The sequence below is a fragment of the Physeter macrocephalus genome, chromosome 9 (genome assembly GCF_002837175.3).
Source record: "Physeter macrocephalus isolate SW-GA chromosome 9, ASM283717v5, whole genome shotgun sequence".
In the NCBI taxonomy this organism is placed as follows: Eukaryota; Metazoa; Chordata; class Mammalia; order Artiodactyla; family Physeteridae; genus Physeter; species Physeter macrocephalus.
The window spans coordinates 5,211,904-5,238,640 of NC_041222.1; the positions used below are offsets into that span (position 1 = coordinate 5,211,904).

The following is a 26,737-nucleotide window of genomic DNA, read 5'->3' on the forward strand; positions in this document are numbered from 1 at the left end:
GCTAAAACTTTTAAGTGTAATTCCACCACCCAGATTACTAAAATGTTTCCTCTTACAGACAAGATGAACATTTTGTTAAATTCCTTATTTAGCGTTTTCCTTTAATTCTGAGAATTCTCAAAAATCAGTCACAGCTGCTATCACTGAGTCATGACAGTTCCATAGAATGTGATTTTTAGAAGTCCATTAATTGTAAAGAGAAACAAGATTCTTGGTTATAATTAAGTTTAATGTTCTCTCTTTTCTAGACAGAAGGTATTATTTTGAAAAGAATCATACTACACCAACTTAAATTTCTTAAAATGAGATCTCAATTCAATGTAGTACATCAGAGCACTAAGAACACTGCAACTTGCTGAGTACAATTAAAGATTCAGAGAAACTACATAAAACACAAGGAAGGAGGGACACTTTCTGTAACAAGGTAGGAGGTAATTTTTAAAGAACACACTTTTAAGAAAAACAAAGAAATCCTAATCACCATAATACATGACATTATTTTTTATGGTACCCATGTGAAAAAGTTTAAAGCTGTCAAGGTATGTCAGAAGTTTGCAGGAAATGAGCCCATAGTAGGTTTCAAACAGCGTACATTCTTTCCCACTGTTAATTTCCTTCCATGCCAGGGGCATTTCAGCATCTGTAGTTTCTGAGGATGTGAAAATGAACTTAAAGCAACATCTGTTGTATCTGATGTGGCTTTTCCCAGAAAACCTTGAACTGTGTATGGGTATTAAGCCAATGGATTTAGCACAAATTCCTACAAACACATCAGCAGGCACCATAATGGGGGCTTCTTTGAAAACTACGTACATCATCCGAGCCACATCTTGGGACATAACAAAGGCCTCACCACTGCAGTAATCTGGGTAGTACTTCTCTGGGTACTCACTGAAAGGGACAAATTCTTGGCTATTAGGGTCTCTGTTGGGTGTATCCTGATGGATAACTCTTCCTACATAGATATCTTCAAGGTGTTCTTTCAGATTGAGGAGGTAGTCTACCAAGCTTGGTAGATTGACAAACATCTCTTCATCAACCTTGAGAATGAACTGGGCGTTAGGGCAGAAAGTCACAGCCCACTGCGTCATGGTGATAATCTTCAGAGTTTGGTTCTCAGCACTGTCCAAGAAGATTCCTTCAATTATATCATTATTCTTTTGGGACTCTTTGTCTATCTCTTGCTGGGCAGTCACCAAAACAGGCATTCCCAAAGCAAACAGTGTGAGAATGGGATGCCCTCGGACACTGGTCACATTACCCCAGGTTTTCCTGATGAGGTCCCTCCTTGTTCCATTTCCTGGGCTACTGAAGATAAGAGAGAGCAAAAATATGTTCTTCCCTTTACACACCTCCGACTGGCTCAGGATATAGTATTTGGAAAGATTACTTCTTAGGGGCTCCGTGTTCAATTTTCTTGCCTTATCCTTAATTTCAAGAACTTTCATATCTACATAAGGCAAAGCATGCAGAAAATATTCTTCCACAAAATCAGCCCCAAAAAGCAAGGCATGAAATAGAATAACATTAAACAGAATGAAACACCACTGGTGAGTCCGAAGTCTGCAGAATGTCACCTAAATAAAAGAAGACACATTCAAGCTCCATCTCCATTTCTGTTTTTGTCCCCACTGAACACTGTATGTACTTCTCACAGCACTTAGCGCTACACTGTTTTAAGTGTTTATTATTTAGTTCTGTTATCTGTCTCTCCCACTATATCATGGCCCCCTGGACAGCAGGCGTCATGAATAAAATGTTGGTTGTTTTCTTACTTGGAGGAAAGCCTACTTACTATATAGGAGGCACTGTGTTAGACACTGGGGAAACAAAGAGAAATCAGACATAGACACATGGATATAAAGTAACAAGTGCCATCCTGCTAAAAGCCTACAGGAAAATATATGATATTTTTTCTGGAATTGAAGCACTTGGATCAGTTTCTTCTCTAACGTCAAAGGTCAAGGGCTGTTTTTCAATGGAGTGGTAGCTTTTGTTGGCCACTGAACAATGGCTACTATCAAACATTTACATTCTTCTAGTATGACTTTTCAATTTAACAATAAATTCTGACATTGTTTTGAAAATGTCCCCTAATCCATCTGACGCGTCTATCAATACGGGCAGATTCCTGCTATCTGTATAGCACCTCTCCAGAGATCTAGGACATACCTGTGCCAAGCTTACTCCACCTCATCAAAGGAGATGGAAACTTTCCATCTGGAAGAGCATATACAATGTAGTATTGCAATATAACAGAGCCAGGGGACATTGGAGGAATTAAATCTCTATTCGTTGGAGCTTCAATCAACAAAGACTCCCCTAATGACACTTACCTCTTCCTGAGCGCTTGCTGGGGGCAAGGCACTGTGCTAAGCACTTTACATGCCTGAACTCATTCAGCCCTGGTAATATCCCTTTCAGACATGTTATCTTCAAACTTAAGCTGAGCATACAGGCAGTATAGGAATTTGCCCAAGATCTCTCAGTGAATAAGAGGGTGAGGTAGGGCCATGATTTGAACTCAAATCTGTCAGATTTCAAAGCTCACTCTTAACCACTAGAGAATCCTGAGTTCCATCGTTTACTTTCCCGTGTCTATTGAATAGGAAAAACCAACAAAGCAAAACAAACTCTCACAATTATAATCTGAACTCCTTTCCATTTTCTCAGTTCTGATGATTTACACACAGAAGAAACTTCAGCCTACTAAAAGCTTATTTTAATAGATATAAAATGCTTCAAAGATTATAAGAAACTTGCCTGCATGTTGTCTGTGAACGATTTCAGGGCTTTGGAAATTATTGAGTCCAGATGCCAAAGTATGCCCAAATGTATCTCAGGTTCACTCAGTCTAACCGCAATTGAGGTACAGTACCTTGTGCCTGAGACTTTAAGGATAAGGTTTCTTGTCAATCAACCTGAGCTTTTGTCCCAGAATACCTGCTGGCTCCATAGGACAGCAAGTGCTGATCATGTTACAGCTAGAGTGAATCCAGAACAAAGACTAGAAAGCAAACCTCTTCAAATGCTTCCAACCTTATTTACTTCTTGAAAATGACCCTGGTGAAGTGCCTGGTGAAGTATGTGTGGGAATTGAAAGAACAGTTAGTTCACCCATATCATCTCTCCATAGCATCATCACAGAAGGAGTGCATCTCAAGAAACTAAACAGTTGGAGTAGTTTCTGCTCCCTGGTACCTGCACATGCAACAAATGTGTTAAGTATCAAGGGATACTTGCCATCCCTAGTGGGTGCATTTTTTTTCTACCCAAAGAAACTTATGGTGTGGTTTGGTGTATGTCTCATCAAGAAGGATTTTGAATTCCTAGTATAGGCCATGGAAGAACATTCCTAAATAACTTATATGTCATCCATCTACCTTTCCCAGGCAACTTTATCTCAAGATGGAAAACAACATGTAGTCCATTTTAGCCTGAATCAGAGAAACTAAGCATTTGATGTTTGCAATTTTCCTGTTGTGTGAATGTGTAGGAATTACTCCAAATACCATTTGAGCAGCAAGTTTATGAAAGAAAGAAAGAAGGAAGGAAGGAAGGAAGGAAGGAAAGAAAAAACATCCAGCATATTTTTATGTTCCTGTCACATAAGCAGTTGTACTGAACATTCTGTTCCTATGCCAGGCCATATTTCATGTTTTTCTTTTTGCGTGTTGATCTTCCTACCTGCCATTCATAACAGTTTTTATAATTATTTGGCTAGGAATAATTCATTACATTTTAAAGTTGTCTATGTTTTCTCAACAATCATTGTGCAATCTTGGAGATTTTTACAAAGTGGGAATATATATCCTAAAAAAAATTCAAATGAGAGGGAATTTTTACATATACTAACTTGAATGATTACACAGGTATTGGGTTTAATTAAATACAAATTCTATTTTGCAATTTTCTTTTCATTTTTTAATGAGCCATAAATTTTGCTCCTGGATAGCCTCTGGGCTTAAACTTAGACAATTTGTTTTTTTTGTCCATGAGAGGTTGAAACAATGTTGTCTCTGGGGCAGCTCCATCTGGAATTTTCAGTTTCATTCATCAAACTCCTACCATGCTGGGGTTGAGACCATTTGCTGCAAATAGATAGGGGTGCCTGCTTTTCTTGATTACCTTAGCACTGCCTTTTCTTTCATAAAGGTTATCCAATCTGTGTACCCATGTCTTCCTAAATTTTCTTGTAATGTTGTCATCAGTCACTCTCTGGCTTCGAAGTTCACAGAGGCTTCCTGTTGCCTACCAAATCAAATCTGCTGTCTTGAGACCTGACTTTCTGGACTCCATACTTAGTTTCCACCACAAAGAATCAACTTTTTATTTCCCATGTTTCAAGTACCCTAGATGTGCTCTACCACTAACTGGACATACGGGTGTCTTATTGTCTATATAAATGTTATCTCTATGCGTTGTTTGACTTTGGACACGTCTCTTAAATTCTCTCTCTCGCCTCCGTAAAGTAAGCATAATAAAAAGTGCCGCACAGTCGGTGCAAGATCAGATTGGAAGACGGACATAAACCTGCGGGACAAATTCGTGTGTACAGCCTGGAAGTAAACTTTGGTCCATGTGCCACAGGTCTAAGCAGACCTACGCATGCTCCGCCTCCCTCTACGCTCCTCAGCTCTCCCACTTCCCCTTTAAGGCGGGGCCGGAAGTGCAGGCGCGGCCGGAAGTGCAGCCGCGTCCGCTGCGCGCCGCGGGTGGAAGGACGCGCGGAGATGACGCAGCAGCACCGGAAGCCGCTCCCTTGTGAGGCTGCGGACCCCGAGCGGCGGCCGCAGGTCCAGGTCTGTATATGAGGCGGGGCCGGGTCGGGGAGGGGGTTGCCTGGCGCCCGCGCCTCTGCTGACCCGCCGCGCCTCGGGCTGTTTGTCTTTCTCTCCCTGCAGGCGCCATGGCTGCGGAGCGGACCCGGCCGCTGCGGGGCTCTGGCGGCCCGCGCGCGCCTAGTCGGTGTGAGCCCGGCGCGAGGTCCCGGGCCCCGGGGCGCTCGCTCAGGTCAGTGCCTCGCGGAACACGGCTCCGGGAGCAGGGGACCCGGGAGCGACGGACGGGTTGAAGGGATCTGGAGTTGATTTTAGAGATGGGAGAATTGAGTCTCGGAGTGACTGTCTCCTAGTGCCTCAGTTTCCTTAGCTGCGAAATGAGTTAACAGTGATGTCCCAGGGCTGCCATGAGTTTGAAAGATGATGAAGTGTGGAGAGGTGGTTTATGAAGTACCGAGCGCTGTACTAATGTGAGGGACTGCGCCATAATTGTGGGTATGCCATGGAAACAGGTGTGTATGTGGAGTGCTGCTTGCAATAAAGATAACAAGGTGAATGCTGAATAATGATGGTAACCGGCATTTCTTGTAGGCTTACAGTGTGCGGGTACTGTGCTAAACGTTTTAAGTGCATTATCCTGTTTATTCCTCGTAAAAACCCTTGTAGGGTTACCTGTTCGTGGTTACCTTTTATAAGTGAGGAAACTGGGCTTGAGATGGGTGAAGCGATTTGCCCAGGGTCACCCAGCAACAAGTGGGGTTGCAGAGCCCTTATTTTAGAAACATTATTTGTATTCTTTCAAAGCTTTTAAAAATTCATCTTAAAACTGAAGGCGGATTTACATAGAACGGATATTCACACGGTTTTAAATTCATAAAGGGACCCTCACCCCTATTCCTCAGCCCTCCAGCATTCTCTGGAAGCAACCAGTGTTACTAGCTTCTTCAATATTCAGAATATAAGTATATAAGTTCATTTAGATAAGTTCAGAGCCTCTGTACTCTTAAACTGCTGGCTATACTTGATAAGAAAAGAGAGGGAAGATGAAGCTAAGGGCAACAAGTGTCTTGCTTTCTCTCTTGATTAGGCCGGGTCCTGAGGGAGGAGAGGAAAATGCATTCATCGTGTTTAATCGAGAATGTTGTATCTTTAGTAACACCTGGGAGTATAGGTTTCGTTTGGTTTTGGTTTTGGAGGGTGGGGGCTGGGAAAGATGTTGCACCTGCTCCTTCCTGTGGGACCGTGGGACAGTCACTCCACCTTTGGGGCCATAGATTTCCTCATTTGTTAGTTAAGGGCAGTTCTGATACCTTCCACGAGGTTGTGAAAATCAAGTGAGGTAATATCTATGAGTAGTACTTTAGTCTGTCAGACCAGTACAAAGATGAGAGTTGCCTGGGCTTCCCTGGTGGCGCAGTGGTTGAGAGTCCGCCTGCCGATGCAGGGACACGGGTTCGTGCCCCAGTCCGGGAAGATCCCACATGCCGCGGAGCGGCTGGGCCCGTGAGCCATGGCCGCTGAGCCTGCGCGTCCGGAGCCTGTGCTCCACAACGGGAGAGGCCACAACAGTGAGAGGCCCGTGTACCGCAAAAAAAAAAAAAAAAAAAAAAAAAAAGATGAGAGTTGCCTAAGGGAACATAGGGAGTTAATGGCAGAACCAGAGACCAAACCCAGGTCTCCCATCTCCCAGTTTAGGAAGCTTTTCATCATCCACCTGTTTCAGAGCTTTGTGATTGTTACTACTGAGGGCAGAAGGGCAAGTTTAATGTTTAGTCTTAAGTGAGGGGGAAAAAAAGTATGAGACACCATGGAGTGTGGAGAGGTTGGAGAGAAAATGCACCTAGTGGGAAATCATAGCCTCAAGTCAGTAACTGCCCTTAATTATAAAATTAAATTCCCAGTAAGTTTGAGCAGTTGAGTTTTTTGGTCTGTATATTTTAAGCCATCTTAAGATAAACTGTGGTAATGTCATAGGGTTGAAAGGGATGTTATTGGAGCTTTCCTGCCAGGTATTCATAGTTATAAAACTTACAAGGGCTTTGTGCTAGGCATGTCCCTACTCTGGTCCTGATTCTCACAGCCCTCAAGGTGAGCTAGCTTCCATTTTACAGATGACAAAACGGAAGCTTAGAAGTTAGTTGAACATGTCCATGATCACATAGGAAGTGGCTGAATCAGTAAAAGGTTTGACTGACTCCAAAGCATTTTCATTTACCTCATTCTGCCTCTGTATCCAGCTGTCCTTGACCATTTCCAGTAATTGGAAGCTCACCACTTGTGGAGGCAGCTGTTCCATTATTGGAAAGCTCTGGTGTTTTAAAAGCTCCTCCTTCAGTTGAATTGAAATCCCACTTCCTGAAGTTTTCCCCATGGGACCTTTGCTGCCAGTACATGATATTCCTAGAGGCTCTCTAAGAGTTCAGTTTAGACCTGTGACCTTAAGAAAGTTCTCTCCAGAGTCAGTTCATTTTTTAGAGAAACAAAAGCTGATTTTTTTTAATAGTGCATTCTGCAAAGTTAATGGGGCCTGCTTTATTTTTAAAAGACGCCTTTTTCATGACAGTGAAAGATAAAGAACTGGAAAAGAGCCTCCCGTAAAGGGTTCAGTAGCTTAAAGGGCAATTTCTAATGTAAGAGTGGGAAGAAAAATTCTTATTAGGAGTTAGGAGAGTATGTAAATATCAGAAATGGCTGGGTTTTTAAAGGTGCTCGTTGGAAAACTCGTCCCATAATCTCTGTGGTGTCACGGGTACATTGATTTGGCATGCTGTATGATGTCTCTTAGTTATTTGGTAATGATATTGTTTTCACGGGTATTATAAATTGGCGTTGTGTCCATTTAAGTAACAGTTCGTCTTACATAAATGTCAGCGTTTCTGTGATGGACCTGTGGCATACTGTGTGTGTGTGGCGGTGCAAGTGAGATAGAGGAAACCCCCCTGCTTCTTCACTGTAAAAAATGATGCCTGGGCAGATGTTTTGGTTATGTTTTTAATTGGCCAGTATTAACTAATTAGCTGTTGTGACATTTTGTGAATGTCCACAGAAACTTTTTTTTTTTGCTCTTGCTGTGAATAATTTTTTTAAAGTAAAACTTTTCCAGAAATATTATAGATAAAAGGTTGTTAGGATACAGAAAAAGGAGGAGGCTTGTTATTTTGGTTTTTTGTTGTTTGTTTTGTTTTGTTTTGTTTTGTTTTTTGGCTGTGCCGAGTGGCTCGTGGGATCTTAGTTCCCCAACCAGGGATTGAACCCAGGCCCTTGGCAGTGAAAGCACAGAGTCCTAAGCACTGGACGGCCAGGGAAGTCCCAAGAGGCTTGTTATCTTGTGTTAAGTTGATAAAACTTTTGGTGAAATCATCGTTTTTTGGCAGCCAAGTAAATCCTTAAATTAATAAATCCTACCTAGCCCAAACCCTGAGGGTTAAAGTCCATTCACTGTTCAAAAATATTAGACAACAGATGATGTGATTGGAAGAGGTTTATTTGCTTTGACTGCTTTTTGTCTGATAACGTTCCCGCCAAATTTAATATTGGGAAATTAATGAAAATGATTTTTCCATACCTTAACATTAACAAAGTTAGACGATGAGATCTGGATATTTGTGTAGACCTTGATCTAGGTGACATATGGAAAAGAGTTTATTTTCTTCTTCTACCTTAATTTGGACATAAAGGTTTTTTTTAAAAAATAAATTTATTTTATTTATTTATTTTTGGCTGCATTGGGTCTTTGTTGCTTTTTGCAGGCTTTCTCTAGTTGCGGCGAGCGGGGCCTTCTCATTGCGGTGGCTTCTCTTGTTGCAGAGCATGGGCTCTAGGCACACGGGCTTCAGTAGTTGTGGCTTGCAGGCTCTGGAGCGCAGGCTCAGTAGTTGTGGCTCACAGGCTTAGTTGCTCCGTGGCATGTGGGATCTTCCCGGACCAGGGCTCGAACCCTTGTCCCCTGCATTGGCAGGCAGATTCATAACCACTGCGCCACCAGGGAAGCCCTTAATTTGGACATAAAGTTTTAAAATTAGTATGATAATCTGATGGGAAACTGAGTGATCAGACTAGAAGGAAAGTTTTTATTCTTTTTTTTTTAATCATTGAAATGTTTCAACATATGAAAATAGAATAAAAAACCTCCATGTACCCATCACCCAGCACTAATATCTACCAACATGGCCTATCTTGGGAAAGATGGTTTTTACGTGATTTGCTTTATTTTTTGTTCTCTTCCTGTTAGTTTAGTCCCCGTTGTTAAGAGTGTGTTGACACCTTGACATAATATGTTTTGCTGGATACTTGTAAATTTTTTTTGTTGTATCTAGCCCTAAAGGGGAAGGTGGTATATAATCAGACTCGGTGCTCCCAGATTTTATCGCCAGGTTGCAGTTCTCCTGGTGGTAGCTGGCTTCAGAGAGAGACAACTTGGTGTGTTTAGAAGAGTACTGATCTTGAGAGCACTGGCTTTCAGTCTGCTCTGTTGGCTATAGGCAAATCATTTACCTTCTCTGACCTGCAGCTTCCTCATCTGCAAAGTGAAGATGATGGTCCCTTTCTTTGGGTGTTTTTTAAGCATCAGGGTTACTAATTTGTCTTATTTGTGCAGGCTTCCAGGACCCTCATGGCTCTCTGGGGTACATGAGGTTAAGAGTTGTCACCAGCTCATCTGAGGCTTATAAAAACAGACTATGTAAGGCCAGATAAGACCTTTGGTAATTCACGTTATAACAGGCAGTGCCATAAAGGAAGTGGAAGAACCAGAATACATGAGCCGTATAACTTACTGCACCTGCTTATTTTTCTTCCCTAGACCTTTTTGCCTCAACATCTATTGCAAAAGCCAGTGGTCAGTTCTGTGATTCTAGTAACAGGTCATGTTGTACCTAGCTTGATGACCAATGTCTCAAATTACTGCTCCGGAGACTTGCTTTCTGGTTGTCACTTCCTTGTGCTTATTTTTATGATTTTAGGGCCGAAATAGAGTGTATTAAGGAAATGGTATTATGATGGTTTTGATGGGAGTCCCATTGTATAGAATACGCTGTTTCATAAGGAATGAATACTCTGTAAATCTTTTACCGTGAAGATGCATGTAGCATGTGCTAGACTTCAAAAGGAGCAAATCACGCACACACCAGCATAAATTTCATTGAGTTATGTTTTGGAGGTCATGATTTGTTAAAGTATGATTTCACAAATGTATTTTCTTTTGTGTGCATGGAAATTTTTCAGATAAATACAGTGTATTAACTGTAAAGTTGTAATATAACTAAGCATAATGTTGTAATGCCAAGTTTTTTACACTAATTTTTAATACTTCATTTGTTAGCAGTCTTGCTTGAATGGTCATTTTGAGCAGAACTAATACAATATTTTGATGTGCCACAGGTAAATTTTTCCATAACCTTATGGAGAGAAAGGACTTTGAGACATGGCTTGATAACATTTCTGTTACATTTCTTTCTCTGACGGACTTGCAGAAAAATGAAACTCTGGATCACCTGATTAGTCTGAGTGGGGCAGTCCAGCTCAGGCATCTCTCCAATAACCTGGAGACTCTCCTCAAGCGGGACTTCCTCAAACTCCTTCCCCTGGAGCTCAGTTTTTATTTGTTAAAATGGCTCGATCCTCAGACTTTACTCACATGCTGCCTCGTCTCTAAACAGTGGAATAAGGTGATAAGTGCCTGTACAGAGGTGTGGCAGACTGCCTGTAAAAATTTGGGCTGGCAGATAGATGATTCTGTTCAGGACGCTTTGCACTGGAAGAAGGTTTATTTGAAGGCTATTTTGAGAATGAAGCAACTGGAGGACCATGAAGCCTTTGAGACCTCATCATTAATTGGACACAGTGCCAGAGTGTATGCACTTTACTACAAAGATGGACTCCTCTGTACAGGTAAGAGAGCCTGGAACTTTTTTTTGCATTTCATAGAGTGTAATCTTACAAATAGAACAAAATACTCCACAGCCTTGAGAATGGCAATTGTTAATTATATAAGATATCTATAATGGCATTATCCCTCCATCCCTGACTGGTTTTTCTCCTCTTTATCCTTTTTCACTCTGAGAAGACAATTATTTTTATAAAATTTTATGAGAGGAAGGTTCCAGACATTTTTTTAAACGTGATGTGTGTCAGAAAGCTCTACTTGTTTCTGTGCTTTTCTTCCATATACAGTCCTCCATGTTGGGGTTTTTTGTTTTTTTTTTTTCTATCAGCTATGATTTTAGGGGAAAAAGCAGTAGAAAAGTTGCTGTCTAGTCCTAGCAGATAGGTCATTTTGGAAGAATTATGTAACCTCTCTGTGTTTGTTCCCTTGTCTGTAAAATATGGAAAAGGAGATATTTCTCTCTTGCTCTAAGATCCTGTGGTGAGAAGAATTAGAAGAGTTTGGGCATGGGAATGAAGACAGTTGGGTATTTTAAAACTAAGCAAGTAGTTAGGTAACTTTTTATAACAAATGTAATCATTAAAATTAGAATTATGTGTATCTTCCAATTACAATGGGCATGTGTTTCTACCTGTGATTACAATTAGTGCCTATGTTTTAGGCAATACATTTTGATAGGTGTTGTAAATAATTCTCAAGCAAAGTTTAGAATGGCTCTAGGCAGTTCTTAATCAATGATAGCAATGCCTATTCACTTCCATCGTATATAATATATATAGTATAGGGATATTCCATGTTCTGGATGATTAGAAGTCATCCAGGATGATTTCTAATAAACACTTGAGTATTACCTAAATTACATAGTTGTCATTTTTAATAGTATATATTGTTCCTTTGTGTAAATATATCATAATTATTTAGCCATTTCCGTATTATGCATATTCAGGTTGTTTCTATTTTTAAGAATATTTTTGTTTGCATTATTTTTTCCCCTTGAATTATTTATTTGGGGCAGAAGCCTCAGAGTAGAATCACCAGATCCAGACGTATGAATGATTTTCTAGCTCCTCTTAAGTGTCTTTTCCAGATGTATTGGATTGATGCTATGCCCACAGCAAAGTCTAAAGTAACCTGCTTCTCCCTCAGAGTCCTACCAGACTCAGTTTTAATATTTTTAATAATTAAGAGAGGTATGATTTCTCAATATTGTTTTAAAATGGCGTTTCTTTATTAATTGAGGATGTACCTTTTCTCACATGGTGACATTCTCTGAAATGCTAGACACTGTCAGTTTTATAAAATAAACATTAAATTTAAGGCATTTCATGGTTTTGTTTGTTTGCCGTCCTGAAATTACTCCGTGCTTACGTTATTTTCCCTGTCCTATAAAAAGCCTGATTGCTGGAAGAGCATCATCTGTTCTTTTATACTTTGATGTACTTTCCCAGCTGTGGTGATGGCTTTTCAATATCCTTTTCACGTCATGATCACCGGCAGGTAATTTTTTTTTAAAGATTAAGATGCCATATTGCCTTTGAGCTTGGCATTTATTCACACTTGGGTCAATACTGGCAGAACCAATTCCAGCTTTTTTTTTTTTTTTTTAACTTCTTGTTAAACTTCGCATTTAAAATGCCGTAAAACCTGTTACTTGGCACAGAAGTAAATGGAATACATTCACTGAATTCCTTAACTACCTGGACAGTTAATATCTGCAGATAACTGTGGACCCAACCCTGCATTTTAAGATTATTCTCCAGTTGGGTCTATATGCTATATTATTTTTAGTATGATTAAATTCACCAGGTTTGCATATGGAAAATTATGCTTTGTTTATTGAAAATGATCCAAAGCATTAGTTTAAAGCAGCATTCCTGGGACTGTTACTAGTGAGAAATATTTGTTAATAGAATTAAACGTGTTTGTATCACTTTGTTACTTAAGAGCTTGTATTTTCACTGTGGTTGAATTGGGAAATTCTGAATTTGGCAATAAATTTACAGTGACTCTCAGATTAGCCCTTAAGCAAGCAATAAAACAGTATTACCAAAAAGATGGATAATGCTAAAAATTAACATGGTATGGATTGAATGAGGTAGTTATTCTGCTTATTTCTGAAATGGTAAGAAAGGAAACTTGTGCTTTGTGCTGTTCAGTAGGTATATATTTATAAAATGCCTACTGTGTGACAGACTGAGGGCATGCATAGCTGAATTAGAGCAGTTCTTTCCTCAGAGAATGTACACACTGGGATCAGGAAGGTAACCTGATTAAGTAAAAGTCTCTGTGTGAACTGTGGCTAATAAGAAAACACTGAAGTGGATAGCTGCTGCTCCACTGTAGTAAATTATTGCCATGTGGGATTCAGGCTCAGAGTTGTCAGAGCTGACTTTTCAAGAGAAGCCCCAAGTCTAAATTTTTGTGAAATATCCTTGTTTTTTAAAAAGTATTAATTTTTAAGTATTATTCAGAATTTTAAAATACTGTGTTTGGGTCATATTCAACCTGTAAGTGGCTGTGTTGTGACCTCTGGCTTATAGTCGAATGGGGAAAACGAGAGCTATAGAAGAGGTACGATCAAATGATATATTTAACTAGGCTTACTGTGATGAACATTTCACAGTATATACAGATATCAAATCATTACATTACACACCTGGAATTAATATAATGTTATATGTCAATTATATCTTAATTAAAAGAGAGACCAACCAAAAAAGTGATACCATTGAATTGTATGAGGGAATAAAATTATATAGTTGTTCAGAAGAAGGAATGATTTCTTCCATTTGGGAAAGTAGAGCAGTGTTTATGTTGGGTCTTGAAGAATGTATAGATTTTTGGAGAGTTGAGATACACAGAGCTTTCCAATAGGAATATCAGCATTCGAAAGGGCCAAGCATGGAGGATGAAAATAAAACCCATATTGGCTGAAATCTTAGAATATAATTAGGGAGAGACTCCTAGAGTATAATCTGAAGATATAGGCTTGGGCTGTGTTTTCACAAGCCTGGAATGCCAGGAACATGTATTTGGACAGTTTTCTATAAACTATGAAAGATTTTTGAGCAGAAAAAGGTCCGAGTTCAGAGCTTTCCATTTCAGATAAACTAGTGTTTCTTGTTTCTGTCACACCCAGGTCCTCTTTTGATGACATATTTTACAGTATTCTGTCATGAAGTAAAAATCATGGAAGTAACTTATCTGTAATTACACATTTTAAAAAATCAATATAATACCCAAACTTTGATCCAGAGGCGAAATAAGAGGACTGTGATTTAAAGTAATACATATTGAACACGTGCTCAAGCGTGGCTTAGAAGGTGGTAAAGTAATCAGATGTTTACACCTATGTGTACTGTTATTGTGAACATGACAGCTGTGAATGTAGAATGTTGTGTTTGTGTCACAGATACCATCTGTGACGCCATCTTTTCAAATGGTGAAAGACTCTTAGCAGAGTTCCCAGGAAAGTACGTCTTTCCTCAGTTTATCTGGTAGTTACACTCATAGAAAATTAGGTATACAGTTAAACTGCTAATACTCTTTGTAAAACAAATTTTAGGCTCAGTCAGATAACTAAGATTTTCACTTACAAATATCTGGCAGAACCTTATGGAATGTCATACAGAATACAGATTCTTTTTGTGCTCTGCAAACATTGCAGGATGTCCAGCATTCCTGGACTCTGCCCAGTAGATGCCAGTAATGTCCTCTCATTGTGACAGAGAAGCCACCCTAGAAATTTCTGAAGTGTTCCCCCTAGGAGATGATACTAATTCTTTTGATACCCTTTGACATAGACACATCTTGTGCTTCCAATTTAAATTACTAGTCTTGCAGTTTAGATGAGGCTTAAATAGGTCTAGATACAGGATAGTAAGGGTAGAGATTTTTAAAAGTAGCAGTTGCAGGGAAGAGCAGCTATTGCAATAGAATTGACAGGATTTGGCAATGAATCGGGTATGTGGTAAGGAGTAGGGAGATTTCAAAAATGGCTGAAGGCTTCTAGCTGCGTGTATAACTGGGAAGATAGTAGTAGTAGTAAAAGAATAGAAAATGAAGGGATAAATTCAAGAGGATAGATGGAATTCAATTTGGGATGAACTAAATTCAGTTGCACGTCTAAGTGGAGATTCCCACAGTATCTGGAAATGCTGGGTGAGAGCTTTGGAGAGTGCTCAGGGCTAGAGAGAATGATTTAGGAGTTAGTCACATCACAGCTCTTGCTGTAAGTGAAATTTTCAAAGGAGATGGAGAGAGGAGAAGATAGAGCATAGGGGGGATCCTTTGAGTGTGTACTCAGAGAAAGGGGAGAGGTAGAGAAACAAGGGTAATGAAGAGAGTTTCAAGAAGGAGAATGAAAGTTGCCTGACTTGAAGAGGCACTGGTAAATGTTTATTCAGTTGGTTAACAGAGTCAAATAACTCAGAGGGGTGGTTTGAGAGCTGAGATCTGATTCTACCAGTTAAATATTTAAACTTAACTTGATAAGATAGCTTACTCTATTTGGGTTACGGCTCATTTTTCTGCTTACCTTTGTTACATTACCCATCTCTGTAATTTTTATATCAAAGATTGTTTTCACCCTGTTTTCTGAGTTGAGAGGGCTTTTTCCCCTTTTTATATAATGAAAAATAGTCTACATTTAGTCCCCTTTCACTTTCCTCTACACTGTATCATTTACAACCTCTTTACCCAACCTGATTGTTTTCTGATATTTATTAGGGTGTAAACCTGAATGGCCTAATGTTTTCCTATATAAACTAGTTTAAGTAATTAATTTAGATAATCTCCTTCCCTTTTTTATCAGATTGTGGTAAAGTACATATGATTTATTATTTTAACCATTTTAAGTGCATTGTGTGCAGACATCACCACCATCTATCTCCAGAACTTTTAGCATCTTCCCAAACTGAAACTGTATTCATTAATCACTGACACCCTATTCCCTCCTCCGCAGCCCCTGGCAACCACCATTCTACTTTCTGTCTCTGAATTTGACTACTCTAGGTACCTCATGGGTAGAATCTTACAGTGTTTGTTCTTTTGTGACTGACTGAATTTCACTTAGCATAATGTCTCCATGGTTCCTCCATGTTGTCACGTATGTCAGAATTTCCTTCCTTCTTAAGGCTGAATAATAATCCTTTGTATGTATAGGCCACGTTTTCTTTATCCTCCCTCCTAGTTTATAACTGGCCTTCCTGCTTCCAGTTTTGCTCCCCTTCAAACCATTTTCTTTGATGCAGCCATAGTGATCTTTCAGAAATGCAGATAAGGTCATAGTTAAACATCCTCCTGACCGAGTTCTCCAGCCTGACCTTGCCCCTATTTCCCGGTCATACCGAACTGTTATCAGTGTCCATGTTTTAGGCAATGCATTTTGACAAGCATTGTAAATAATTCCTAGGTAGTTTTTAGAATGGATTCAAGTAGTTCTTTATGAGTCAACCCCAATGCCTATTCACATATATTTATGTAATATATAGAGACATTTAATAGGTGCTTTAATAGTTAAATTCCAGCGATTGGTAAACCACGAACTGCAGGGGCTGGATCCAGCAGAGTGGAGTAATTACCACAGAGACTCTAGGGCTCAAAAAGCCTAGTATATTTACTGTCTAGTCTTTCACAGAAATTTTGGCTGAGCTCTGGCATATACTGCTTTTTTCGGTTGGGGAGAGGGTGCTGATTAGTTTATTCATCCTTTAGATTTCAACTAGTTAATACCTGAAAGTTTGGGGGTTTTTTTTAAGCCATGAAATTCCTTCTTCCAACAGTCCTACACCACAGCCCGGCTTAACAGCAGAGCAGAGGATATAGCTGTGGAGCCAGTCGCTCCATCTCCTGAGGCGTGTTCGTGGAACACCTCGATGTTGAGGAGCACGATTGTAAACTCAGCAGAGCTTCATCTGGGGTGCTTTCTCCTTTTATCCCCCCCTTGTATTTGCTATGGGCTTACTGTACTGAATTATTATTGTTTGTTTAGCCTTTTTGTCTTCCTAGGAAGACTAAGCACCATAGAGCAAGAGCCCTGCCTGACACACAAGTTCTCTAAATATGGGTTGAATGAATGAATGATTGAGACCCTGGCTGAACACTGGCAATAAATCAGAACCAAGCTCAGATAGGATCTGAAATGATTTCTTTTCCTGCTTTGCTTCCTAGAGATATAGTCACAAAGTGCTGACTGGACCAAAAAGCTGAGAGGACCTTAAAGATTATCTAGACCTGTGCTGTCCAGTGTGGTAGCCACTCAACACGTATGGCTTTTGAGCGCTTGAGATACGGCTAGTTCAAACTGAGATGTGAAATAGGAAGTACTCACTGGATTTTGAAGACTTAGAATGTAAACTATTTCATTAATTTCTATATTGATTATATGTTAGATGATAATATTTTTGGCATACTGAGTTAAAAATATTAAATTATTTTCCCTGTTTTGTACTTTTTAAAATAAATTTATTTATTTTTGGCTGCGTTGGGTCTTCATTGCTGCGTGTGGGCTTTCTCTAGTTGTGGCGAGCGGGGGCTACTCTTCATTGCGATGTGTGGGCTTCTCATTCGGTGGCTTCTCTTGTTGCGGAGCACGGGCTCTAGGCGCACAGACTTCAGTAGTTGTGGCACGTGGGCTCAGTAGTTGTGGCTTGTGGGCTCTAGAGTGCAGGCTCAGTAGTTGTGGCGCACAGGCTTAGCTGCTCTGCGCCATGTGGGATCTTCCCAGACCAGGGCTCGAACCCATGTCCCCTGCATTGGCAGGCAGATTCTTAACCACTGCGCCACCAGGGAAGTCCCCCTTTTTTTGTACTTTTTAAAGTAGATATTAGAAAAATTTAAATTGTGTGTGTGTCTCGCCTTATATTTCTATTGGATGGTATTGCTCTAGATCATTGGTTCTCAATGCATTGCTAATATATTAGAATCACCTGGCAAGCTTTTACAGTAATTAGATCCTACCTCAGATGTTCTAAGTTAGAATCTCTGAAGATAGGGCCCTGCACGTGTGTTTTGATAAATCTCCGCAGATGATTCTGATGCCTCATATGCCCATTGAGAACCACCAGCCAAATCTCGCCTTTCATTTTATAGAGAGAAAACTGAATCCTTAAATAGTAAAATAACAACAAATATAGTCTTCATTTCAGTATGCTCTCATAGGGGTTGCCCCAGTTGAAATTCATACTCTGCCTCTTTCATAACTGATAGCTATTTTTCCATTGTCTGAAACAGTGGCTCTTGATCAATTCTTAAAGGTGGCATTGTGGCTAACTTTATTTAGTCATTTAAGCTTTTAGAAAACTGATCAGTTGGTGCTTTTCCAAGATACCATGTCCTTATTGCAGAGACTACATTTTTGTAGCTTCAGAATGTTTTTTTGTCAGTTCTTTTTTTTTTTTGGCTGCTCTGTGCAGCATGCAGGGTCTTAGTTCCCTGATGAGGGATCAAACCTGTTCCCCCTGCAGTGGAAACGCAGAGTCCTAACCACTGGACCGCCAGGGAATTCCCTCTTTGTCTTTTTTTTTTTTCCCGGTACGCGGGCCTCTCACTGTTGTGGCCTCTCCCGTTGCGGAGCACAGGCTCCGGACACGCAGGCTCAGCAGCCATGGCTCACGGGCCCAGCCACTCCGCGGCATGTGGGATCTTCCCGGACCGGGGCACGAACCCGTGTCCCCTGCATCGTCAGGCGGACTCTCAGCCACTGCGCCACCAGGGAAGCCCTGTCAATTCTTATTCTTACTTTTATACAGGTAAATTGTGAGACATGAGTTCATCGTTAGGATTTTAAATGTGATTAAGACAAAGTCCTGAATTGTCACCATAATCAGTATAATATTTTCATCAGAGGCAGAAGTAAAACCTACCCTCTTTTCTGCAGAATCTTAAGAGGCTTTACAGGCTCTTTGTTGAGTTGTTGTGAACGTCTGAGAATAATTTATGTCTAGTTTTCTTTGAAGTTCCTTCACATATTTCAAGATGGCTCAAGAAATTAGCAGTTAGCCTTTGCAGAGTTAACCAGTGATTGGAGGCTTACTATGATTTGCCTTAGAGTAGAACATGTTCCAGCAGACAACTTTACTATTCAACATTATTATTTGTTCAGAATTGTTGGGTAATGGACAGGCATGCAAGTGTACACATCCAGTCATAGGTGGTACCCACCATTTTAAGCTTAAATCAGAGAGCTCATGATAGCCAAAGATTTGGGAAAATTTACAAGTGGAAGCACCAAGGGGTGCTTTAGTCTAACACCACGCTATAACCTGGAAAGTTAAGGGAAAAGGACTAAACCAAAAGGCTTGGATTCAGTCCCAGGGCTGTTAACAGTATTCTGGTGACCCAGAGCAAGTTGTGTTACTGTCTCCATGCTTTGGTTTTCCCAGCTATTAAGTGAGAGTGCTAGAGGAGGTGATTGTTCAGGTTCTCCTTTAAGAATACCATGGTTTTGGGAATTGATTTTCCTTCTTTAGTGTTTGTTTTCTTACTAACCTCCCTGTTTTTCTCTTGAAGGGTCAGATGACTTGTCTGCAAAACTATGGGATGTGAGCACAGGGCAGTGTGTTTATGGCATCCAGACCCACACTTGTGCAGCGGTGAAGTTTGATGAGCAGAAGCTTGTGACAGGCTCCTTTGACAACACTGTGGCCTGCTGGGAATGGAGTTCCGGAGCCAGGACCCAGCACTTCCGGGGGCATACGGGGGCGGGTGGGTTGCCTTTCTTCAAGGGTTTCAACAGCTACTTTACCCTCATTCCTTAAAGCCAGGAGCCAAGAATGTGATCCCTTTTTTGTTTTTGTTTTTTAATTTAACCTGTCTTTCTCCCAGTTTCTTTCTCAGTCACTACAGTTAATCCCTTTATTCAAGTTATTCTTTTTTGGAATTTTCCCCCTAATTTTGCTTTTCCTTGGCTCATTTGTTAACTCTTATGTCCTTTATACCTTTATGCTAGGAGAGGCAGTTCTTCTTTTCCCCTGTTTCATTTATATCCTATTGAACAGTCAGCCCCCTCTGTTTTGATCGGATTCCATACCTCCAAATTGAGTAAGTGCTACACTTGTAAGTTCAGTCCACTTTATTTGTAGAATTAGGACTGGAAATCATTTGGAGTGACTATACAGATTACATCAAATTGGAGCTTGGTTGACAATAATTTTACAGCAGCCTTAGTTTGTAAAAAACTGGTCATTTGAACATAGCCTTCAGATCTGCGCTTCTCCCTCTGCTTCACTGTATTTTGGAGCTCTGTGCAGAAATCATGTTCGGGTAGTTCCCAGCCTCTTGTGCAGCTGCTCCTTTCTTCCTTTCTGCCCTTTACCCACTGCATTAGCCCCTGAGAATCATAGTCTATGCTTCTGAGACACTTAGGAGCAGCCTTCCTGGACTCCCTAAACAGGTTGACTTTCTCTGCTGTAGGTTTCCCAACACGTGTGTAACACTTATCATATCAATACAAGTAAGTATGATAACCTTGTTTCCCCACCAACCTGTAAGCTCCAGAAGGACAGGGATCCTGCCTGTCTTATTCACACTTAGGTCCTGAATTCCTTGCACCGTACCTGGTACTCAGTAATTCTTTAATGTAAACCTAGCTGTTTTATGGCAAAAAACCAAGTCTCCCCCCATTTTGTTTGTCATCCTGTACATTTTTCTTCAGTCTTCTCTGCTACCACTTGTTTGTTGTAGAAATTAATATTTTGAAGATATATGATTTAACATGGAACTTATATATCAAACTGAGTGTAATATTCCACAGTGTCCAGGGTTGTACATTGACTTCCAGGTGATTTTATACCTGGTCAGCTTTGAGAGCCCTGTTCTAAAAAATTTCCTCTTTGCTGTTCCCTGGACATTGCTGTGGCTTTACCTAACTCCATGCCTTTGCTGTTCCCTCTACCTGCAGTATTCTCTTCCTTTTCTTGATAAATTCTACTCATCCTTCAGGGCCCATCTCCAATATCGCCTCTTCCCTGAAGTCCTCCCTGATACCCCTGGGCAGAGTTAGTCATTCTCCTTGGTGTTTCCCTAGCAAGAGGTAAACATTTATTTTTTTTTTTTTGGACTTCCTCTTCCACCCCTCACTTAGTCTGAGTTCCTTAAAGAAAAGAGCAGTGTCTTCTTCTTTGGGTCCCCAGTGTTCCTTTAGAGCTTGGCAGGCGTTTAAAAACAAATATTTGAGTACTTGCTATACTCAGGCACTGTTTTAGGTGCTGGGGATAGAGCTCTAAAGAAAATCAGACAGTTTGAGAGAATGGCTCAGTCTGACCTTTTCAGATCTTTGTTTTTCTCATTACACTGGCTTTTCTTGAGTATGGGTACTGTTTTGCAGCTTATACTCTTAACGTTTTATCTTACTGCAGTAAATAGTACAAATATGAGTAGGTCCACCTATGTTCTGTTTTTCCTGCATAGGCTAGATAAGTTATGTGTAGTATCAGGCAGGCAGTCCTGACAAGAAGTGCCATTATTTCCTACACTGGTTTACCTCTCACTCTGAACCTAGTACAAGTATAAGAGATTGTACTATTCCAGGAGCTTTTCATCCTTAGAATTATAAGCTATGATAATAAGAATTTTGAAATGGATATATTTTTTAGCATAAAATTGCTAGTTGAGAAAGCATCATTCCTACAGTAGTTCTGGTTGAGAAATTATACAGTTGGGCAGCTAGAGAGAATGTAATTGAACTCTACTATGAAAGACCCACAGGCAAAGGCGTATTTTAACTTTGTGTGTGTCGTATATACTAGTGTTTAGCGTCGACTACAATGATGAACTGGACATCTTGGTGAGCGGCTCTGCAGACTTCACTGTGAAAGTATGGGCTTTATCTGCTGGGACGTGCCTGAACACACTCACCGGGCACACAGAATGGGTCACCAAGGTAGGAAGACTTACAGAAGAAATGTTGACATCAGTCTTGCTGAGGGTGGGGGAGCCGGATGGGATGGAGGATGGTAGATGCTGCCTCATGAGTGGTAGATGAGTTATAAGATGGGATAGATACAACCACAAAGCATGATGGTGTATAACAGTGACCAGCATGTAAAAGACACTCAGTAAATAGTTTAATGAATGAGTGACTTATGGACATGGAAAGATGCCCACAATATATTAGGTGGGTAGGGGGAGCAAATAAAACAGGTTACATACAAAAAACTATGTAGAGTATGACGACAGTTTCTAAATGTGTTTTTGCACGAAAATGTTGAAGATGATTATTTCTTGTGGAATTGAGTACTTCTTTCCCTTTAGGATAAGCATATTTTTAAATCAGAAAAGTAATTTTCATTTAAAAAAAAAATGCTTGCAAGAAGTGGAAGAAAAATGTATAGGCTCTTTGAAAGAACATTGTGCTGGTTTCTAGCCACTTTTATTCAACATATAATTGGAAGTCTTAGACAGAGCAGAAAAGGAAAAAAAGGGATCCATGTTGGAAAGGAAGAGGTAAAACTGTCAGTATTTGCAGATGCATGATATTTTGATGACTCCACCAGAAAACTCTTAGAACTCATAAACTACATGTAAAGTTGCAAGATGTAAAATCTGTACATAAAAATCTGTTGCCTTTCTGTGCACTAATAATGAACTATCAGAGAAATAAAGAAAACAGTCCCATTTGCAATTGCATCAAAAAGAATAAAATACCTAGGAATAAGTTTAACCAGTACATAACAGAAAGACCTGTATATTGAAAACTGCAAGGCATTAATGAAGGAAATTGAAGTAGACACAAATAAATGGAAAGGTATTTCATGCTCATGGATTGGAACAATCGGTATTGTTCAAATGTCCATACTACGCAAAGCAATCTACAGATTCAATGCAATCCCTATCAAAATTCCAATGGCATTTTTCAAGGAAATAAGACAAATAATCCTAAAATTTGTATGGAACCACAAAAAACCTCAAAAAGCCAAAGCAATCTTGAAAAAGCACAAAGCTGAAGGCATCATGCTTTCAAACTATATGACAAAGATATAGTAGTTAAAGCTATGGTATTGGCAGAACAGATACATAGATCAATGGAACAGAATAGATAGCCCAGAAATAAACCCACGTATATATGGTCAATTCATTTATGACAAAGGAGCCAAGAATATACAATGGGGAAAGGGCGGTCTCTACAATAAATGGTGTTGGGAAAACTGAACAGCCACATACAAAAGAATGAAACTCAACCACTGTCTTACACCATACATAAAAATTAACTCAAAATCGAGTAAAGATTTGAACTTCTTAACACCTGAAATCATAAAACTTAAGACTAGAAGAAGACATAGTAAGCATCTTGACATAGGTTTTGGCAATGATTTTTTGAATCTGACACCAAAAGCAACAAAAGCAAAAATAAATAAGTGGGACTACACCATACTAAAAAGCTTCTGCACAGCAAAAGAAACTGTGGTAAAACTGTTAACAAAATTAAGAGGTAACCTACTGAATGGGAGAAAATATTTGCAAATTATATATCAGATTGGGGCTAATATCCAAAATAGATAAGTAACTCATACAACTCAATAGCAAAAAACCAAACAATCTGATTAAAAAATGGGCAGAAGATCTGAACATTTTTCCAAAAAAGACATATAGATGATAAATGAAAACAACAACTAACAAGTAAATGAAAAGATGTTCAACATAATTAATCATCAGGGAAATGCAAATCAAAACCACAGTGAGGGACTTCCGTGGTGGTCCAGTGGTTAAGACTCTGCGCTCCCAATGCAGGGGGTCCAGGTTCGATCCCTGCTCAGGGAACTAGATCGTGCATGCTGCAACAGAGGTCCCTCGCGTGGCAATGAAGATCCCACATGCCACAACTAAGACCCAGCACAGCCAACTAAATAAATAAATATTAGGGGAAAAAACCCACAATGCGATATCATGTCATACTAGTTAGAATGACTGTTATCAAAAAGACAAATAACAAGTGTTTGTGAGATTGTGGAGAAAAGAGAACCTTTGTTCACTTTTAGGGGAATGTAAATTGGTGCAGCCACTACGGAAAACAGTTTGGAAGTTCCTCAAAGGATGAAAAATAGAACTTACACATGATCCAGCAATTCCACTTCTGGGTATTTATCCAAAGAAATTGAAAACACTAACTCAGAAAGATACATGCACCCCCATGTTCATTGCAGCGTTATTTACAATAGCCAAGATATGGAAACAACCAAAGTGTCCATAGATGGATGATGGGGTATATGTATTGAAATATTATTTAGCTGTAAAAAAAGAATGAAATCTTGCCATATGTGACAAATGGATGGACCTCAAGGGCATTATGCTAAGTGAAGTAAGACAAAAAAGAGGCAAACACCATACAATCTCTCTTATATGTGGACTCTACAGGGGAAAAAAAAAGCCAAGCTCATAGATACAGAGAACAGATTGGTGGTTGCCAGAGGCAGGGGGTGGGATGTGGGGAGTGGGAGAAATGGGTGGATAGTGTTTTTTGGTTTTTTAGTTTAAATAAATTGCGAAGAAAGGGAAGGAGGAAGGAGGAGAAAATAATGCTCGCAGGAAGTGAAACAAAAATGTACAGGATCTTTAGAAGAATGTTGTGATGTCTTCTAGTTTTCAAAAAAACGATTGCTGTGAGGATCAAAAGCCAAGTAAAAAGTGGAAGTGCCATGCAGAAACACTTTTCTTGAGCTTATCATGCTATTCTGTGAGGGGCTAAGGATGCAGGAGTGAGCAAAACAGACCCAGGCTTGATGCGAATGTTTAGTCTAGTAGGAGGAATAGTTATTAGTAATTTCACAAGTTCACAAATTGTGTTAAGTGCTATGGAGGAAAAGTGCAGGGTCTAATTCAGTTTGATTCAGGGAAAGCTTTTAGAGAAGGGGCCAAATGTGAAGAATAAATGGGAGGTAACTGTGTAAATGGAGTGTTTCAGAGGGTGCCATATGTGCACAGGCCCTGGGGTGGGAAAGAGCCTAGAACATTTGATTAGCTGATGCCCTGGAAGGCCAGCGGAGCTGTGTTGTAGTTGGGGGAGGTGTGGGAGAGGGGCCATCATGTACGCTTTACTAGACCTCATTAAGGATTCTGGATTATTGTAAGTATAGTAGAAAGCAATTGATGAGTTCTGAGCAAGAGTCTGGTGTGATTCGTGTTTTAAGAAGATAACTGCTGGGCTTCCTGGTGGCGCAGTGGTTGAGAATCTGCCTGCCAATGCAGGAGATATGGGTTCGAGCCCTGGTCTGGGAAGATCCCACATGCTGCGGAGCAACTAGGCCCATGAGCCACAACTATTGAGCCTGCGCATCTGGAGCCTATGCTGTGCAAGAGGCCGCGATAGTGAGAGGCCCATGCACTGCAATGAAGAGTGGCCCCCGCTTGCTGCAACTAGAGAAAGCCCTCGCACAGAAACGAAGACCCAACACAGCCAAAAATAAATAAATTAATAAATAAATTAAAAAGCAAGTTTAAAAAAAAGATAACTGCTGAGTGAAAAATGGGTTACAGTGGGGCACAAGTGGATGCAGGGTGACCAGTTAGGCTTTTGCAGTAGTCTAAGCAAAAGAGACCCACGGCTTGGACTTGGGTGGCAATAAAAAAAGAAAAGGGCATACACGAAGGATGTGTCTTTAAGGTAAAGCCAACTGAACTTACTCATGGGGAACAAAGAAGAAGAAAGAATCCGATGACTAGTGGGTTTTAGACTGGGTGGGTGATTGTGTGAGAAGACCAGTAATACCACCGAACTGTACACTTAAAAATGGTTAAGATTCTACATTTTATGTTATGTGTATTTTACCACAATAAAAACATTGGGAAAAAACTGTACTGGGTGCATTCAATTTTAAATAGAAAAGTTATATAAGACAAGTTGGTGTTACGTTAAAAACAGTGGACTTGGGTCCAGGACACTGACTGAGATGTCTTAGATAAGTTACTCTTCCCTTCAGGGCCTGAGTTTCATCATCTGCTAAATGTTCCTGTGAGTACTAAATGAGATGATGGGACAGAACCCAGCAAGGTGCCTGGCACTCAATAGCAGGTCTGTCAGTTTCATTTGAATCTGCAACCCAGGCTTCTGAATGAGTGAGCCTGGCCTCCCCTCTCACTTTATGCTGATTTATTCCTAAAATAACCAGAAGCTGGTGTTTACAGATTATCCCACATGCTAATGGAATGTTAGCTTCTATTACATTATTATTTTCATTGTTTTATTTCATTTTCACTACCATTATTTGAGATAATAGGTGCCCCATCCCCTATTTTAAAGATGAGGAAACTGAGAGACGAAGAGGTTAGATGGTCCTGCCCAAGGTTGCAGAGTCAACATATGACAGATTCTGGTCCCAAGTCGAGTGCTTTTCCCTTTATGATGCACATGCTTATGAAAACAGGTCATTTGTATCTACTATGTGAATGGACTTTTTTCTTTCCTATCCCTCACGTTTTTTATGAAGTCACGTTTTATAATTTTTAAAGTCAGTCCTAATGTTTGCTTCCAGACTAAAGCTAAGAGTAAATGCTGCCAACATTAGACACTTTTAGGTCTTGCTAATAATCTAAAGAATCTGGTAATAGTAAAACTCTTAGTAAAGGTTAACTTGTGTTATAGTTAACATAGTTATAGATTACTCACATACCATATCATTTTGAGCTCTTTTTCATATTTTAATTAAAAGGGATAGGAACAGTACTAAAAGGATCTTTCTGTAACATGGATATTTATTATTTCTAGGTGGTCTTGCAAAAGTGCAAAGTCAAGTCTCTCTTGCACAGCCCTGGAGACTACATCCTCTTAAGTGCAGACAAATATGAGATCAAGGTGAGGTTTTTTTTCCTCCATTAATTTGCCTTATGAAAGAGTGTGGCACAGGGGGAATATCTCAAGGGAGGAAGGAATGTCTTTTAGCCCTCTTAAACCCACTGGAAAGAGAATTGTTCATTTTCCTGTGTTCTAGGCAGTTTCTAACTGATTTGTAAATGAAGGGGAAAAAAATGCACAGAAATTTATCTTCAGTGCGTTCTTACCTTTTCTTAAGACATATATCTCCTGCTCTCCTCAGTTCTTAGATCTAAAGTATGAAAACATAAACATTTACTTGTATAA

The 26,737-nt window shown here is 39.9% G+C and overlaps 2 protein-coding genes across 5 annotated transcripts in view; one reads left to right on the forward strand and one right to left on the reverse strand.

Moving 5' to 3' along the window:
• Positions 1-132: 132 nt before the first annotated feature.
• On the reverse strand, positions 133-1,991 carry B3GALT9 (beta-1,3-galactosyltransferase 9). Its single transcript, XM_024126475.3, has one exon. It carries the CDS (start codon positions 1,446-1,448, stop codon positions 474-476), a length of 975 nt encoding a protein of 324 aa, XP_023982243.1. The 5' UTR covers positions 1,449-1,991; the 3' UTR covers positions 133-473.
• Positions 1,992-4,772: 2,781 nt separating this feature from the next.
• FBXW2 (F-box and WD repeat domain containing 2) overlaps positions 4,773-26,737 on the forward strand; it is a 73,699-nt gene continuing 51,734 nt past the window's right edge. For 3 of the 4 annotated variants that reach the window (XR_008618168.1, XR_008618167.1, XR_008618169.1), the window contains exons 1-4: positions 4,897-10,670; positions 19,177-19,371; positions 21,414-21,547; positions 26,366-26,452. Coding sequence is in view for 1 of the 4 variants with exons in the window: in XM_055087007.1 (XP_054942982.1) it covers positions 10,181-10,670; positions 19,177-19,371; positions 21,414-21,547; positions 26,366-26,452 (906 nt within the window). In the remaining 3 variants the exon portion in view is untranslated. Of the gene's footprint in view, positions 4,803-4,896; positions 10,671-19,176; positions 19,372-21,413; positions 21,548-26,365; positions 26,453-26,737 lie in introns of those variants that run through there. The other variant, XM_055087007.1, reaches the window with a different exon arrangement.

Bases quoted from the DNA above. Each gene is read 5' to 3' on its own strand.
- B3GALT9 (XM_024126475.3), bottom strand. From the start codon at position 1,448: ATGAAAGTTCTTGAAATTAAGGATAAGGCAAGAAAATTGAACACGGAG.